At 39.1% G+C, this 16684-nt stretch overlaps 1 protein-coding gene across 1 annotated transcript in view; it reads left to right on the top strand.

Annotated features, from left to right (window-relative positions):
* The first annotated feature begins 13081 nt into the window (after positions 1–13081).
* LOC143419659 (uncharacterized) overlaps positions 13082–16684 on the top strand; it is a 29086-nt gene continuing 25483 nt past the window's right edge. Inside the window, exons 1-2 of the mRNA XM_076887051.1 lie at positions 13082–13340; positions 13701–13799. Of these exons, the coding sequence (XP_076743166.1) occupies positions 13333–13340; positions 13701–13799 (107 nt within the window). The 5' untranslated portion in view covers positions 13082–13332. The remainder of the gene's footprint in view (positions 13341–13700; positions 13800–16684) is intronic.

Below are 16684 nucleotides of genomic sequence, written 5' to 3'. Positions count from 1 at the left end.
GTGGGAACACAACGAATATGACTGCACATTTACGCCGACATCATCCTAGTGCAAAGACCAAAACAACAAGCATGCTACTAACTTTAGCCGAGTCATTTAGACAGCTGTTAGCACATGATTCTCCTTATGTTTAATATGCTGCTGAGAATATAGCCCAGAAGAAGCGGATAGTATAGCTTTTATTTTGGAAAGAGACATTTCTCTGTAATAAACTCTCTTTTCCAAAGATGAGTGATTCCTCAATCAGATACAGGGCTTGCAATATCGCTAGCCCGACGTCCTGGGGCTAGCGATTTTTTCAGTCGGGGTACCAAAATCTATCTCTGCCCTGCCCGTCGGGCTATTGTAGGAAGGAAAAATATATGTCAATGCTTTTGCATTCTTTCAGAAATGTAGCTGGGTAATTATGTCATTGGCATCGGTGAGCCACTGTCAATATGTGACATATTGAAATCGTGTTTGAATTTGCGCTTGTTTTTTTGCTTTCACTTTGCAATCGCGCGAACTGTGTATAGAGAGCGACAGCACTGATCTGTGAGTGATGATAATTTGCGCACCAATTCCTCTGACATCGTCTTATTAATCGTTAGCTTACTATGCAAACATGACAAGTGAAATCTCCCGCAGCAAGCTTAAACATGTGAGAGGTTGATCGCGCAGAGAATCGCTGAGCTTATGTGAGTGCGTCTGTAAAAGCAGCAGGATTTATATTTGACTACAATGACCTGGATGACTGAGAACCTTCACAGACAGATATATATTTTAGTTCTGCTGAGCCAAATAAGACAGGTCAGGGTGAAGAAGTGACAGCCAAAGAAAAGCTTACCACAAAACGGAGAAGTTATGACAAATCAGACTATAAGGCAAAAAGAAAGTGCAGCTTTATGGTTTCATGGACAAAAGAATTTCTGTGGCTGCAATATGACGAGCTAAATAACCAGGGCTGCACATAAGTGGTCCGCAGGTGTGCATTCGCTGTCAAAATAAAAAACACGCACAAGGGTTAGGGTTAAATTTAAAAACTGTACTTTTGAGTTAAAATATATATTTATAATTTTAATAAATGACAAATTAAGAAGGCATGAACATTTTTTTGTATCGAAAAAATATCGAACCGTGACACCAAAGTATCGAACCGAACCGTGAATTTTGTGTATCGTTGCACCCCTAATATGCACATTTAATTTTTTGCACGCTTGTCTTCATAATATCTGTATGTCACATCCCTCCGCCTCACTTGAAGGACCAAGCTGTAAGCACCGCTAACCTCTGAATCCACTGGGAAGCAGCCAGCCACTGTGCCAACCATGGTGCTCTCCTGATGCAGGAAACTAAGCAATCTAACTACAAGAGGCACCCAAGAGTGTCACATCTGCTAATTACAGCAATAGTGTCTACTGAAATGGATATACACATGGGCTGATAATACACACACACACAAGCACACCCCCTTTAATCTCCCTGCTAATCAAGGCATAATCAGTAATCAAGACGGTGAAAACGTTTCATGTCTTCAGGTGGTACACCCTCTTCTGTAATGTATTTCACAGATCAATTTGTTGAATGTGGAGCAAGCTCATAACAATGAAGCTTTTTTATGCTGAGATTGCTTTGAGTACAGCATTATTGCTTGAGGTCGGAGCTGTAAGATGGATTCAGTAAAGTCACATGTTAGCAGCGAAAAGTCAGCAAGGAAATGATCGAGCCTGTTCAGCGAATAACATTAGGTATAGTTCTGCATTCTGACTGACATCTTCCTGCTGTCTGGCCGAACACCAGTTACCATGGCAATGCAATAAATACAGCTGGTGTTCCCTACTGTACCCAAGGCGAACCGATAAAGAGTGCATAGCATAGAAAAACCCATATAATATGTGAACAGCAATATTTTCTTTAATAAATTATGTTGTGGTTTCATTAAAAACAAATAGGCAGCAGTGTCTCGTAGCTCTGCGAGCAGAAAACGATTAAGAGCAACCCTGAGGAGCAAAGGGTAAGAGTGAATTTTTTAAATAATAAAACAGGCTTTGTAAAGGTGTGACCTGGGATTCTGGGTAATTGTGATGGAGATGTTTCAGTATTTCTAAAAACTTTATGAAAAATCAAAGAAATCATGACCATACAAAACACTTCAAATTACCTAAGCCAGCTGCAATAGAAAAAAATGCTTTTCACATTACTAAATTAGGATTAATAATACATTGATGTAATATGTATAATACAAGAGGCACTGAGGCTCGTTTTTACTTTTACATTTTACACTTTAAATTAGCAAATTTTACAAGTATAAATCGTCTGATCAACGACTGATAATTAGATGGAAAGAAATGACCTTGTGAAAGAACGGGATCACCAGCACTCTCCAAAAAATCCTTCATTACATTTATTACAGGACCAAAACACAACTTGTTTCAGTGATAAGCCAACATCAGTGACCTTGATGACCTTGATCAGTCTGATCAACCTAACAGCGCACTTGTTTTGCTCTTTCACTCCCTAACATCCTGACTGCATTGCATGATAAATTCAATGACAATGCTAAACTGGTGCCACAAGTGTTGAAAATAAATGTTCCCGAGCTATAATGGTGTGTTGTTGTTGAAAATATTTCTCACATGTGGTGCACTGTTGCAAAGCATTTCCATTACAAGATCAAGGCTCGTGATGTTTGCGGTCTTCCTTTCTGATCCAGTTCATTTTTACAAGGTTGCCCCGCTTAGCTGTACTTCAATGCTGATCCACACTGCTTTGCTCCAGCAAGGCCACGCTGACTTAGTCAGGTCATTGGGTTACCATACCAATCATAACTGAGCCTATATTTACAGCTAAACATCAGGTAGGAATTGCAAAAAGAGCCATGGCCTGTCATACATTGGTATTTACTAGGGGTGCAACAATACTCGTATCGATATTGAACCGTTCGATACAGTGCTTTCGGTGCGGTACGCATATGTATCGAACAATACAACATTTTTTTTATTTATTTTATCAACTTTTCTTCTGACGATACTGTCTGTGTTGAGAGCTCAGTGGATCTGCGTTCGACTACTCCACCTAGGCTGGACTGTCGAGTGCAGATCCACTGAGCGCAGTGCAAGCTAGCAAGACAGAAGCTAAGCTCGTTGCAACATGGCAACTGCCTCAACGCTACCCGAAATTGAACCTCCCCCACCCTCATTCAGATCTGGCCTTTGGACCTATTTTAGTTTTCATGTGAAGCATGACTCTGATGGTAAGCGCGTCATGGACAAAAGTAAAACAGTATGTCAGATGTGCTACGCAATGCTCAATTGGTGGGAACTAGTGCGTTAGCGCAGTTAGCTTGTTAATGTGTTGATGCTGTCCAGCCCCACGCACGGGGTGATCCGCGGTAACTCGTTAATGGAGATTTGCCGTGTTATGGCGTTAATGTCATTTTAATGAGATTAACGCTGACATCACGAGTGGGAACAACGACTATGACTGCACATTTATGCCGACATCATCCTAGTGCAAAGACAAGTGGAAGCAGACAAAAACAACAAGCACGCATGCTACAAACTTTACCCGAGTCATTTAGACAGCCGTTAGCACATGATTCTCCTTATGGGGACCTGATATTTTTAACGTGCTGCTGAGAATATAGCCCAGAAGAAGCGTATAGTATAGCTTTGTGTGATTTCTCGATCAGATAGATTTTTTTTATTATTATTATTTTGTTGTTTCAGCAACATTAAATTTAAAAACTGTAATTTTGATTTAAAATATATATTTATAATTTTAATAAATGACAAATTAAAAAGGCATAAACATTTTTTTGTATCGAAAAAATATCGAATCGTGACACCAAAGTATCGAACCGAAACGAACCGAACTGTGAATTTTGTGTATCGTTGCACCCCTAGTATTTACATATCACAAGTGTATTCTGTGTATTATAGTGTATTATATATTTGCAAACTTGATCTGCAGATTTCTAAGTTAATGTGTTAAAGTAAACTGTGAGCAAATGGCTTCGTGTCTGCTGATGATCAGTGTTCTCAGGAGATGTCTGCAGTTGTTGGCAAAGTAGGCTATATAACAATACTGCAGTAATAATCTGTGTGATTATTTTCTGCTGACAGAGGACTGCAAAAGCAGGCAGTGCCAACAACAACCATTTAAGTGCAAAGTGCAAAATGCAGCAGGTGATTTTGTGTGGCTTTAAAGAACTTGAAACATGGTTGGGATAATCTGTGTTTTCCTTTATATAATAACAAGGTATTATTTAAAGTACCACTATATTAAAATAGGTTATAATCACTTATGTGATCACATATGTTATAGAGAGGATCGTTGTTCCAAAAATTCAGTAGCATAGGCTATCTTTTGCCTTACATCCTAAAAGATTTTTTTTATGCATGTATGCTGTAGAGGATTCAGTTTCTGTTCAGTTACTTTTATCTTGTGAATCCATTAGCACCAGTAGAATCTCTCCAGAAAACAGTCTTAGGTGCTCAAATCTCAAAAGTTACTGAGAAGACACTGATGTGATTCATGATACAGCCTAATCCCACATCTATCATCCATATGGTAAACACATAAACAAAATCAATGCGCCCACACTTCCATGGATCATTCGTGAACAGTTTGTCAGTTTTGTCCAGCTTCGGGTACTGATTCACGAACATATAACCCTGCAGAGAATTCTAAAAAGAGCTGACAGCAATAAGACTTGTCACAGCTGAGTCATTTCAAGCCTCAGTATTATTTATTGAAGGACAAGGAGCACACTACAGGATATGGGATTCTCAATATAATAAGCAGTGACTGAGAAATCAGCATTGATTTGAATTTGAGACCAGAGAGTCACTTAAACCATGAAAGCATTTGCCACCTACAGATTCCTATTTTATGTTATTTTTGTGCAATACGGGTTATGAACTCCAGCCATCTTTTCTCCTAAACAAACTCGTCTCCCTGAACTGCCAGCGTTGGCAAGCCAAGGCAGCGGCCCATTATATTATATTATAGCAGTGGAAAAGAAGGAAAAACAAAAACTTATCAGACGGGAGATTCCAGCGATTTGACTTGCCATTTGAGAAGACAGGGAGATGTCTGCTGCATGTGAGACGTAAGGTAGAGTCTCAGGTCTGTTTGCACCAAAAGCTCCCGTCATATCAAGTCTGACTCCTTTCTGAACCCTCTTTGAACTTCTGACAGCTTGTGTGATATGAAATGCTCCCCTCTCCCCATCCAGAACTTTTGTCATGCTTCACAAAGCGGCCGACTTCCTATGGAGACCTTGTTCCTCTTCGGTATTTGACAAAGAGATGGTGGGATTTGCTGGTGAGATTGCTAAATTTTGGGTGGCTTTCCTCTTTGGATTCTGCCAGTTTAGTATCAAGTAGTCAGAAAGCACACCGAGCACTGATGTGTCTCCTGCTATTAAAAGGGATTCAGAAGGCTTCCAGCCATCATATCTGTCATCAATTTTACTTTTTATATATCTTAATTCTCGCGCGTTTTTATGCAGTTGGCCCAAATGGAGACTATTCATGCAAACCTGCAGCAAAAAACACAAGTTGTCAATCACTGTTTTTATATTACCAATGCATTAAATTATATCTATGTGCTTTAGTAGCTAGAGATAAATACTACAATAATGTATATACACACAAACAAAATGATGATCTGATCCTGGTGACACTGAACAAGAAAAGGGAGAAACAGATATTCTGCATTCATCTGGTTCCCAGGAGCAGGCAGCAGCGGGGATAATGTCATGGTTTCATCCAGGAATTGTCTTAATACAATTTTGAGGCCAGAACATTTATACTGAGGGTGTCCTAAAACACAAATGACTTAAAAATGTCCTCAAAAACCAATAAAAGGGTAAAGAATGACTAAAGTACCTATAGTAATCATAGAAGAAGAAATCAAATTGTATTTATTATTATTTTTTTATTATTTATTTTAACTGAGAATCACACTTGCTGTAACTATGAATGGCTGTTGACAAATTTAACTCAGTGGTATCAAACTGAGTGTTTTCTAACAGCTGTCAGAGAGATTAAAATGAATGAATTGAACACTATGTTGTTCATCAATACAGCCTAATAGGCTTTGGGCCCTTTTGGTTAAATGTCTGGATTGAATCAAGCACTAAATGTTATTTGGACTTAAGAACAATGGTCTTAACTACAGTCTTGTGATAAATGTATGCATCCCACTAGTTGCTGTCTATCCAGCTATAGCAGACAGCAGTCGGCTCAGCCACTCTGCATGGAGCAAACTGTGGGCTTGGCTCAAGCAGAGGGGACACACTCCATCAAGCACTGCAGCTTCTTTCCACTCCCCCTATGCTTCCACTGCTCTCCCGCTAATGATTAACATCATAAATCACACTACACTGTTTTCTCCTACTGCCAGCAGTGAGGGAAGCAGCTCTGCACTGACCCTAAGCACTCAACAGCACTAGGGGATACTTGTGAAGTGAAAATAGTGTTTTTGGGCTGGTTTCTGCCTGTATTTAGGTTGATAGGATTTTTGGAAGTACTAGAATTTGTCCTTTTCCATTTATCCAGTCTAGTATCACTGAGAGCAAACACTGATTATTAGACTGGCAGAAAACCGACTGAATACCTGTCCAAGCAAACATAAACTGGCCAAGCTTTACCTTTGGGATCTACTGGCTGGTTCAGATTTTCTGCTTTTACACCAAAATGTCAGATTCGCTTAAATTTAACTGTCCAGCTTGAAAAACTGAAATCTAGAAAGTACCTAAAAATAGCATATTTATGTATTTTTTAAAATTTTTATATTTTTTGTTATATTTTTCAGTAACAAACAGCAATGCTGTTTCAGAAGAAACAGTGATAACAGTGATACTTGTGCACAGACCAACTGTATCCCAACCCCAAATTAAAAATATCCAGGAATTATTTTGGTTTTTTAGTTCTATTCTAGCCACTCCATCCTCCTTGTAAATTAATTTGACCTATACCTTGTGTTTTGAACATTTGTTCTTAAATTTAAAATTGTTTCACTACAAAATTATACTGCCTGAGACATAATTGCAACCATTTACCTCCACATTTGTTGGTGTACTGTCATGTTATCCAATCAAAGTATATCTGGAACAGGCTGAACCAAGCACCAACCTACCAACAGAGAACTAAAAATGCCAATCGTATAAAGACTTGGAGCTGGCTTCAAAATAAGAATGTAAATGAATGCAGATGTCAAAATGCCCAAAGGAGGGGGAGAAAAGCATTTACAGATTGGTCCATCAAGCTTTTTTGTCCTTAATTTCATTTTTCATGAAAATTGTGCAGAGGGTACACATTTATATGACTCACCTGTTACGAATGTACTAAGCTGTGAGCTCTTGGAGTGAGAAGTGACATTTTATGTTCAGGATTTGGTTTTTACTGAAAGATGCTCTAAAAAGTTGGCTGCTTGGGTTTTTAATAAATACTTTTTTAAAGCTTAGGCTAAATCCAAAATGTATTTATGCAAGCCCAATTGAATTTGCCTTATTAACCAATTAGCCTGGGCTAGCCAGCCAATTGGCCCGGGCTAGCTTTAGCTCACATCTTAGCATGGCTTAACATCAAACAACCTGGACAAATGTTAAGCATGTGATATCAAAGCTGCCATTACTGTCAATCTCATTGGTTATTTTTTGCTTTTATCTGTGTCTTTTTAAAAATCTGAAATAAGGATCTAGGATATTTCCTAACTATCCCTACAGATTTGGTATCACAAGCTACAGAATGGCAACAATCTAGCTCTTTGGGAAATGTGTCGGTAATGGACAGCCCAGGGACAAACTGTAGGAAATATTAAAGTATAACATCAGCCCAACCTCAGCTGTTATGACTCACTGAGCCCTCACTTTTAATTATTGATGTAAACATCCACTTTGACACTTTCTCTGTCAGTGATGACAACCCAGCCGCTTGCCCAACACATGAAAGAGTAATGATGTACTAGTAGCCTCGCCATCGGCAGGGGTTCAGGGGATTAGCCAGAAATTTGCTGTCCAAGCAGTAATGCACTTGGTTTTCTTTTCCCTCCAACACCCTTAGTCTTTCTGATAAGACACATTTCACAAAAGGTAGAAACCTTGAAAGACAGGGGCTAGGAGATCAAAGTGACCTATGTTGCTGATCCTTGAGGGAGGAGGCCAGGGCACATTTATACATCTGCACAATACCTAAGAGTCAGGCTGGAAACCCAACAACGATAAACCTTGAAAGACAAGTGCACATTTGAAGACAGCAAACAAGAATCTGAAGGGAATTCTTTATCAAAAATATAGAATTTTAATTAACCAAAGCCTTCTATCACCATTCTAGATTATGCAAGGACTGTTTAAGCCAAGACCATTTCACATTAATTTTCACAGTAATACTGTAGGAGCTCCTGTCTTCCTGTATTGCTGCAGCACATGGTTAAGTAGAAAGTCAAGTCCACTGCTAATCAGGTTGAACCTGCCTGCCCTCATTCGGTCTCTTGCAATGAATTTTAAAAATGCAGGTTTTTTGGGGGGGGTTGGGGGGCGGGATTGTTACTAAAGCCCAAAAAATAAAATAACATAACTGTATGACATTCATCTTTTACTGTAGTATTATTGGAGATTCACTTTTTTCACTTTTTCCAACTGTTTCAAAATATGTTGAAATATAAGGTATGATTATTCTATCAATATATGGAATGCAAGTATAGCCACAGGCTACAGTAACCAGTACCCATAATATTCTTAGTGGATGTGCTGCAGCTTCTTGGCAGAGCAGCAAACTTTGATTTAGAGTGTCAAGATGGTTTTCAGATGGTTGCTCGGAGTTTTGCAATCCCCACAATCACATGGACTCACCCTAAATGTTATAGGTGGAAAGTCTCACTAAAACTGTATGACTTTAATCATAGAGAGTTTTGCTGCCATAAAGCCCCAGTCACAATTTACTGACGATCAGTACACTAGCAGTTCTCAGAGGCGCTCAGAGACGTGATCTGATTAAATCAACGTATTTGGAGAAATTGTTGCTCTGTTAAAATTGGAGACAAACTGATTTCTTTAAGCACAGACAAGGAGTTTCTCAAAACTGCAATCCATTTTGCAAAGTCCAACTTTATCTAACATCTAACAAGGAGCTTGCTGTTCAGATGGAGCAATGCACTCCTTGCCTCTACATCCGAGACAGAGAGGTGAAACCTCTGTTTTATGCTGATGACCTTGTTCTACTGTCTGCTGTTGGACAAGAAATACAGCAAACAGCTGATCATTAAAGAAAAAAGATAAATTATATATATGGTGTTTCTTTTCAAAAACGATTTAAATGTCAGGAAAACAGATACCAGTTTAGCATAAATAATCAAACACGCAGTATGAGCTACATCTACCCTGGTATCACCATAATAGTATCAGGAAACGTCAATGTGACAGTGAATGCATTAAAAGAAAAGTCTCTCTACAGTAAGAGCTCTAAATGCAATTACACTGTCTAACTTTCACAATCCAATTAAAATGTGAGTTAGAATATTTAATGGTGTCATCTTGCGCCTTGTGCAATATGTTAGTAAAGTATGGGGTCAACTCAGTCATCAGAGCTTTACCCACTGGGACAAACACCCAATAGAAGCTCTACAAGCAGAATCCTGTAGATGCGTTTTATATGTGTACAGAAAAACACCAACATATGAATTATGCAGATGCTTAGTGGTAATTAACGTCACTTTTTTAATCACCTTAAATCCAGCCCCTAACACACTCCCCATTCCAAAGCCTTTCAAACCTTAGCAATGAGCCCTGAAAAGACTCCCCTGTGCCAGTTCATGATGAGACTAACTGCCCCCTCTTAAAACACACTAACCAGTCTTACATCAACTTTGCTTTCCAAACACCAATCAGAATAATGCAAATTAAAGCACACTGCAAAGAAAGTGTTTCAGAAATATCTGAAACACTAGAAAGTTAAGCAGATTAGAACGGTGTCTGGCCTGAAGCTGTGATTATGAATTGGTCTGGTCCTAATCAACAAGCGGCTCAGTGACTACAAACTGGCAATCAAACAGGGAAAACACAAAAATCATGGCAATGGGAACATGTGATCACAGTTTGGCAGGTGTGGTTAAAATGCAAATCATTCAACAAAGTTGTTAACATTTCTTAACATTTCAAGATTATAAATACTCCTCGGAGAAGAAGACGGGGCATATCTGGCAGATCTATATTTATCAACAGGTCACAGCCTGGACATGGAAGTAATACAGTCTCAGATCAAAAGTGGAAAATAACAGAAACACTATTGCAATGAAGAGATTTATTTTAAAGTATAATAAAACCAGTCATTTAAAATTCTGAATAGTACTCTGAAATTTGTTTTTCTGTCTATAGTTCAGCAGAGTGACACAGTAAGACAATGGAGTGTAACACCCACATGCCGTGTCTGTCACCATTAGCTTTGAAATGATTAATACAGGATTAATTTTTGTCAAATCTGATAGTTCATACAAAAAGCATATTGTCAGTAGTCTGCAGCCATGTGTTGCTGCTTTTAAAGTCATTGTTTTCATGACAGTAAATGATTACGCTCTCAAAACACACAAATCTAATTACCCCTCCTATAAATTACAGTGCGGATGACCAGCTTTAGAGATCAAAATTAACGTCAAATTAGATTTGCCTCCTGTCAGAACACAGCGTTCCAGTTTCTGAGAGGACACACACTACTTCAATATGATGGGTGCTCTGGGCATGCAAGTGCCTGAATGAACTAATTAATCACCCCACAATGTTTGAGAACAGCGTCATTTTTAACCATGAAGGTAATACTGCTTGATAAAAAAAAATCCTAAGCATGACAAAACTTAGATCCTGCAAATAATCGTCTGAAGGTAAGAAGCAGAGGATGTTTTTCAATTCTTTTTTTTCTTTTATAGTCAAGCAGGGTTAAGTGTTCTCTTGAGACAACAGCGTGCATGCAGTGAAGTTTCTCAGAAGTGTTTAAGACTGTTTATTCAGAGTTGCAGCAAAAGTTATTTTTAGAAATGTGAGATTGGTTTCGTGCAAGAAATGGCATTCAGTTTGCAAACTAGACACTTCTGTGAAAATAATTATTCCAACAGTTGGTGTGCAGAAGTACTTAAGGTGGATTTCAATGGGTGCAGATTACTATTGATTAACATCTATGGTGGTTAGTTGGATTTGTTAGAAATATTTGAACTAAACATAAATATTATTCAGCAAACCTGTCCACAGGTTGTATGAACTACACGTGCCTTTCTCAAAAATACTTGACTGTTCCCTAATTTGTACCTTTTTACAACACTAACTAGCAACTAACATCATCGAGACTTATTTAATGTATTTTTGCATCATTATTGCTCACCAATGTTTTTCCTGCTTTCTGTGGAATTTAAATTGGGTTTTAATCAACAGACAGACTCAGTGTCCCCTATGACATTTCAGGAAATTAAATTCAAATTCATTGGCTTACAAAAGAAAGGGCTGGGCCAACTTTATCTGTTAAATAACTGTTTCCTCAGAGCGCGGTGCTAGTCCATATCCCAGCAGAATTATTTTTACAGTAGCTTCAACTAGGGCTGAACGATTATGGAAAATAATCTAATTGCGATTTTTTGCCCCAATATTGCGATTGCGATGCGATTATTTTTTAAGGTATTTGTCTTCTGTATTATTAAACAAAGACAAGCAATACATCATATAGTATGGCCAATACTATATTACATTAATTTTCTTTCCTGGAAGACAGACCTCTGTTATGATGACATGAGGTGATGCATGAATTGATGACTGACATTTTTATTTAACTTCTTCAATCACAACAGTATATTTGAACATACACAATAGTTTATTTTTAGCTTACAAACATCTGAGCATAAAGTGCTGACAAGGAACCCTGGTGTAAACATTAAAATGAAAGTCAGTACAATGTGCAGATTGCAGAAATATACATAAAAAAAATCAGTGGCTTTACCACACTCAGTTTTTCAACATCTGTGAACTACTAGACAGTCATTCAATTAAAAAATAATATTAAATAAATAAAACTAATAAATAAAAAATACACACATCTTACTGATCTCTGCAGTCAGTAACATTACACATAAAGTGCAAACATAATAGCAATTGTATAAACACACACACAAACACGCCTTTAAAGTTTAAAGGCGTGAAATTGGACGGTCTAGTTCTGATTAGCGTCACCGCTGTCTCGGTGGAGTTTAATAAACTCGGCCGTCTGCTTCTTGCTATCTAAAATATAACCAGACACTGGTGTAAATTCTCGACTGTCTCATACTTCTGTTTAATAAGTTTTCTGTTTGACGTTTAGTCAGCTGTGTGAAAACCAAGGAGGAACCCACCCGGGGGATTAATAAAGTTTTATTTTATCTAATCTAATAACTTTAATCTCAGCCAAACCGATTTACTCACGAACAAACAAAACACTGAAAAAAGCCCAACAATAACATTTTTAGGTTGTCTAAGTGACTTATATATTACGTTTAACCCGAGCAGCGACACTCCGCGGTGATCTGAAAATGATGTGCCGGGAGTTGTGCCGTTCTCAGCCGCATCAGTAACCCTCGAGCTCCCGGCTAGCTGTCGAGCTGGTGGGTAGCAGACGCCTCTGAAAACGTCGAAGCACTTTTGCAAATATGGGATATCTTGATAAACCGAGCAGATATTTGATGTTTACACAACTACTTTCTCGCCTGAAAATATTTTAAAAGTTTATTTTGTGACCCAGAAAGATTAGTATGAGTAATTTTAAAACTTAGTAGCGGCCGCCATTGCTGGAAACTGGAGTTTGGCTGGGCCGCGCTATGAATTCTGGGATATGGTAGTAATTTGGACAGCCTTCGGCGCGTCGCTGTGACGTAATCGGTCTACAAATGCGGCCTCAGGAGGATGCAGCCCATGAATTGTATAATATAATCGCAGTATAATCGCAGCCTTTGCGGTTAGAAAATTGCACTTGATCATGTCGCGATATTATCGCAAATGCGATATATCGTTCAGCCCTAGCTTCAACTTATCCCAGTACACATAGAGTTCCCTATATACAATGGCGTGTCCAGCGGGGTGGCCTGGGGGGGCACAGGCCACCCCCCCAACCAGACTGGCCACCCCAGGTGCCACCCCAAAGGCAAAACAATACAATTCAATCAAATATCAAATGTCCGATTATGTTTTCACGGTGAAGCTCAGATATCCGAGTGTAAGTGAATGCAGCATCGGCTTCTGCGCTATGCGCATCACGTTAGCAAAGGTAGGAGAGCCAAGCAAGAAAGACGGCACCGCAGGAAACAATTTTTCGGTGAAAGAAAATGAGGACAGAATAAATGTCCCGGTAAGTAATATCAAGTTTGTTGAGTTTAGTAAACTTCGGTGAAATTAGAATACCAAGGAAAAAATAACACTTAAAGAATTATTGCAGCCCTCGAATATTTCAGACAGTATGCTACTGAGGGCAGCTAACATAAGAGTTATGAGTTATATCATCTAAGTCGTAACATTGCTGTATGGAGCTGCAGATTTGGTTGCAGGTTAACATAGCTGGACTGGCCATCGGGCATACCGGGCATATGCCCGGTGACTTATTTTTTATTTTTTATTTTGTAAGGGCATGAACAATGAGAGGTGGTGGATTGGCCAGATGCAGGTCGATGTGTAAAAATAACTCAGTTGTTTGGTGGTGGCTGTGGCGGAGCTTCCACAGAGGCCAGCAGGTGGATGAGGGAAGGGGAGGCAGGAGGAGGAAAGACCCGAGGCGGCCACCAGTCCGAGTGTCAGGTGAACTGAACTTCAGGTAAGAAGTTATGACCTGCAGTCTATCTGGGTCAGATATAAACTAAGTTTAGGTGCAGTTTATTTTTGTTGTGCTGACTTTTTACTGTCAGTTGCAATAACTCATACTGCCCGAGCTAGCATGAAGGAGTTTCTGTACAGCTGTTCAGTTGCTATGATGTTACTGATAGTGAACTTTATTTTATTCATAAGGTTAGTTAGTAGAGTTGCCAACGGCTCCTTAAAAATGGAATGGTCCCTCATTCAGAGAAAATATTATGCGTTTGGTATTGAGCTGAGAAGAGACGCAGTTTGTCCCAAACTTTAGCTAGAATGGAAAAAGACAAAGCTGGATTTATTCTGTGTGTTTACGCTGCACAGCTGCCTCTTCTTCTCTCATTCTCTCCCCCTCCCTCTTCTGTTGCCACTTCAATCATGAAACTGATCAATGATCAGCTGATCGGCTTTTCTCTCTTGTTTGTTTATCGCCCACTTTGGGCCAGAAAGAGGAAACCAGCAGATGTCGCGCTAAACAACAGCAGCACGTTTAAGCTTGATCAGCTGTTGTTAGAATTTATTTAATATTAATTTCAAGTATCAGCTGATGTTTGCTGGAGCCACAGCTGTAAAGCTGCTGGTCATGATGTCGGTTTGGATATGTGGTGAGAGGGAAACATGAAGATGAAACCAGGAGATGTCCTTACTGAATCATCAGAGCTGAACAGGTGATGGAGAAACAGGTTTACCTTTTAGGTGACAGGAATGAGTTGAAGGGAAGTTATGAACTGTTTCTGAGAGACAAATAACACCAGGATCCTTTTTTACGTAGCTGACAGCTGGTAACTGTGCAGGGGTGGGTCTAGCAAAGTTATGCCAGGGGGCCAGGTAGGGAATTAACAGGGAAAGGTGGAGCACAAAAAAATTACTTTTCTTTCTTATTCTCATTTAAAATATCTCGCTTTTATTAAATAATTATCTAAATCTTACAACCAAAGTTTTTATCTGACGTAAAATGTATAGAAATCATACATATACCAACAAGATAGTGTACATCACTGTCACAACAGCATTTGTTTTCATTCAAAGGCTTTATGGTTTTAATACCTGGTGGGCCGGTCTGTAGTCAAAATGCCTGATTTTCTGTCCCGGTCCAGCCCTGCAGGTTAATACTGGCAGTGTCACCATGCCAGCTGACTGTATTTCATCATCAGCCAGTGTTGTTCTTGATCAATATTACCAAAGTTTACCATAAGGCAGCAGAGAAAGTATTTACTTGCTTTCAGGTTTTATTCAAATGTTAGTCTTTTCAGTTGTTTCCCCACTTTTTTCCTGTTTCAAAATCAAACACCAGTTTGTGAGAAGATTATCTTCTTTTTTTAATAAGCAGATAAAGTTTTACATTGGAACTGGCTAATTTGTCAATTGTTTGTTACAAATGTTCGTATTTTAATATTCAAAAATGTTTTTGCCCAAAACATATGTGCACTACATGTCAGTAAAAATACTATGCAAATATTGCTGTCCTTGAATGCTGAGTAAACACTGACAAAGCACTGATTGTATCTCTTGTACTTTATCAACGCAGTATCTAAAAACTTTGCACCGTAGTGGTTAAAATCTCATTCTAATAAGAGTTAAAAGCGCATTCGGTTATTAGGTTTATAGGGTTATTGAATTATGGTTAATGGTTGGTAGAATTTTTTTTTAAACATTATCTGCCAATTACATCTGCCACCCTTCTCCAAATCTGTGCCCCTACCTGGCCCCCCCAACAAAAATTTTCTAGACACGCCACTGCCTATATAATGCCAGATCCAGAATATGTTATAAATGGCAGCATTATCACCCTGGACTGAAAAAGTACAGACTCTCAGTACCAACATTTTTAGTTGTCTGATGGAGATAAATGATCAATGTTAAGTCTACTGCCTGTTGTAGGCATCAGTGTGCTTTAAAAAAAAAAAGCACGTTAACCCTCAATTTTGGCAGTAATCTTAAATAAAAACAGTGGCGCATTGAAAGAAGGTCCTAGCCAAGTCTCTTTGTTCCCTGGGGCCTTTAATAAACATGCATTAACGTGCTTAAAGATATAAATGTTAGGTTAACCGATGATTCAAAATTGGTAAAATAGATGGATGCATGCATGAATGGATGGATTTATACTACTTACATCTATTTTGCAGTGTGTTAACTGCTTTCGGAGCAGACTCATTTCAGTCTGTGAAATTTTCAGTATTTTTGCATTTAAACCCGTAGGAGTTGCGTGGTATCTTTTTACATGAATTCACAATAATTTGCTAAAAGGTTTAACTCCAGTTGTTGACCTATTTATTTATTTAGCCCTAAATGTTTTTGATGCAAAAATGTAGCTGCCAGTAGTCCCCAAGGAATCCATGGGCTTCTGTTCCCAGTACCATCTCGCAGAGATCGCGTCATGCAGAATCAACATTTTAGTTAAGGGCTCTAATAATATATGATTGTGTGCCTGCATGGGTTAAGGTTTAATGGAGGACATTGCTTTAAATAACAACCTGATCCGAGTCGCTTTATCAATAGAACATGCTCCCTCACATGCACCTCGCAGACTTCCTAGTTATGCTTGAGGGCACTTACATCTTTGTTGGCACCTTGGGTATTCCGTTGCACACTTGACATGCACTCCCATCTGAGACTGCTCGTGTCACACTTTGGCCCGAGGGTTATAGCAGGCCAGACGAGCGAGGGAGTCAGACTCTCTGCCTCACCTCCCTGCGGAATGAGGCACAGATGCATTGTGAGCATGAACTGACTGGGTTTGTCACAACCCGCCCCACACCCCTTACCTTCCCTCCTCTCCTTTTCCCCTTGCTCTAGTGTGCAGCCCCTGCATCAGCTTTTTTGTCATCGTGTGAAGCACACTGTCAAGTG

Source organism: Maylandia zebra, linkage group LG7, assembly GCF_041146795.1.
Source record: "Maylandia zebra isolate NMK-2024a linkage group LG7, Mzebra_GT3a, whole genome shotgun sequence".
Taxonomy (NCBI): domain Eukaryota; kingdom Metazoa; phylum Chordata; class Actinopteri; order Cichliformes; family Cichlidae; genus Maylandia; species Maylandia zebra.
This window is presented reverse-complemented; position numbering and strand designations above follow the sequence as displayed.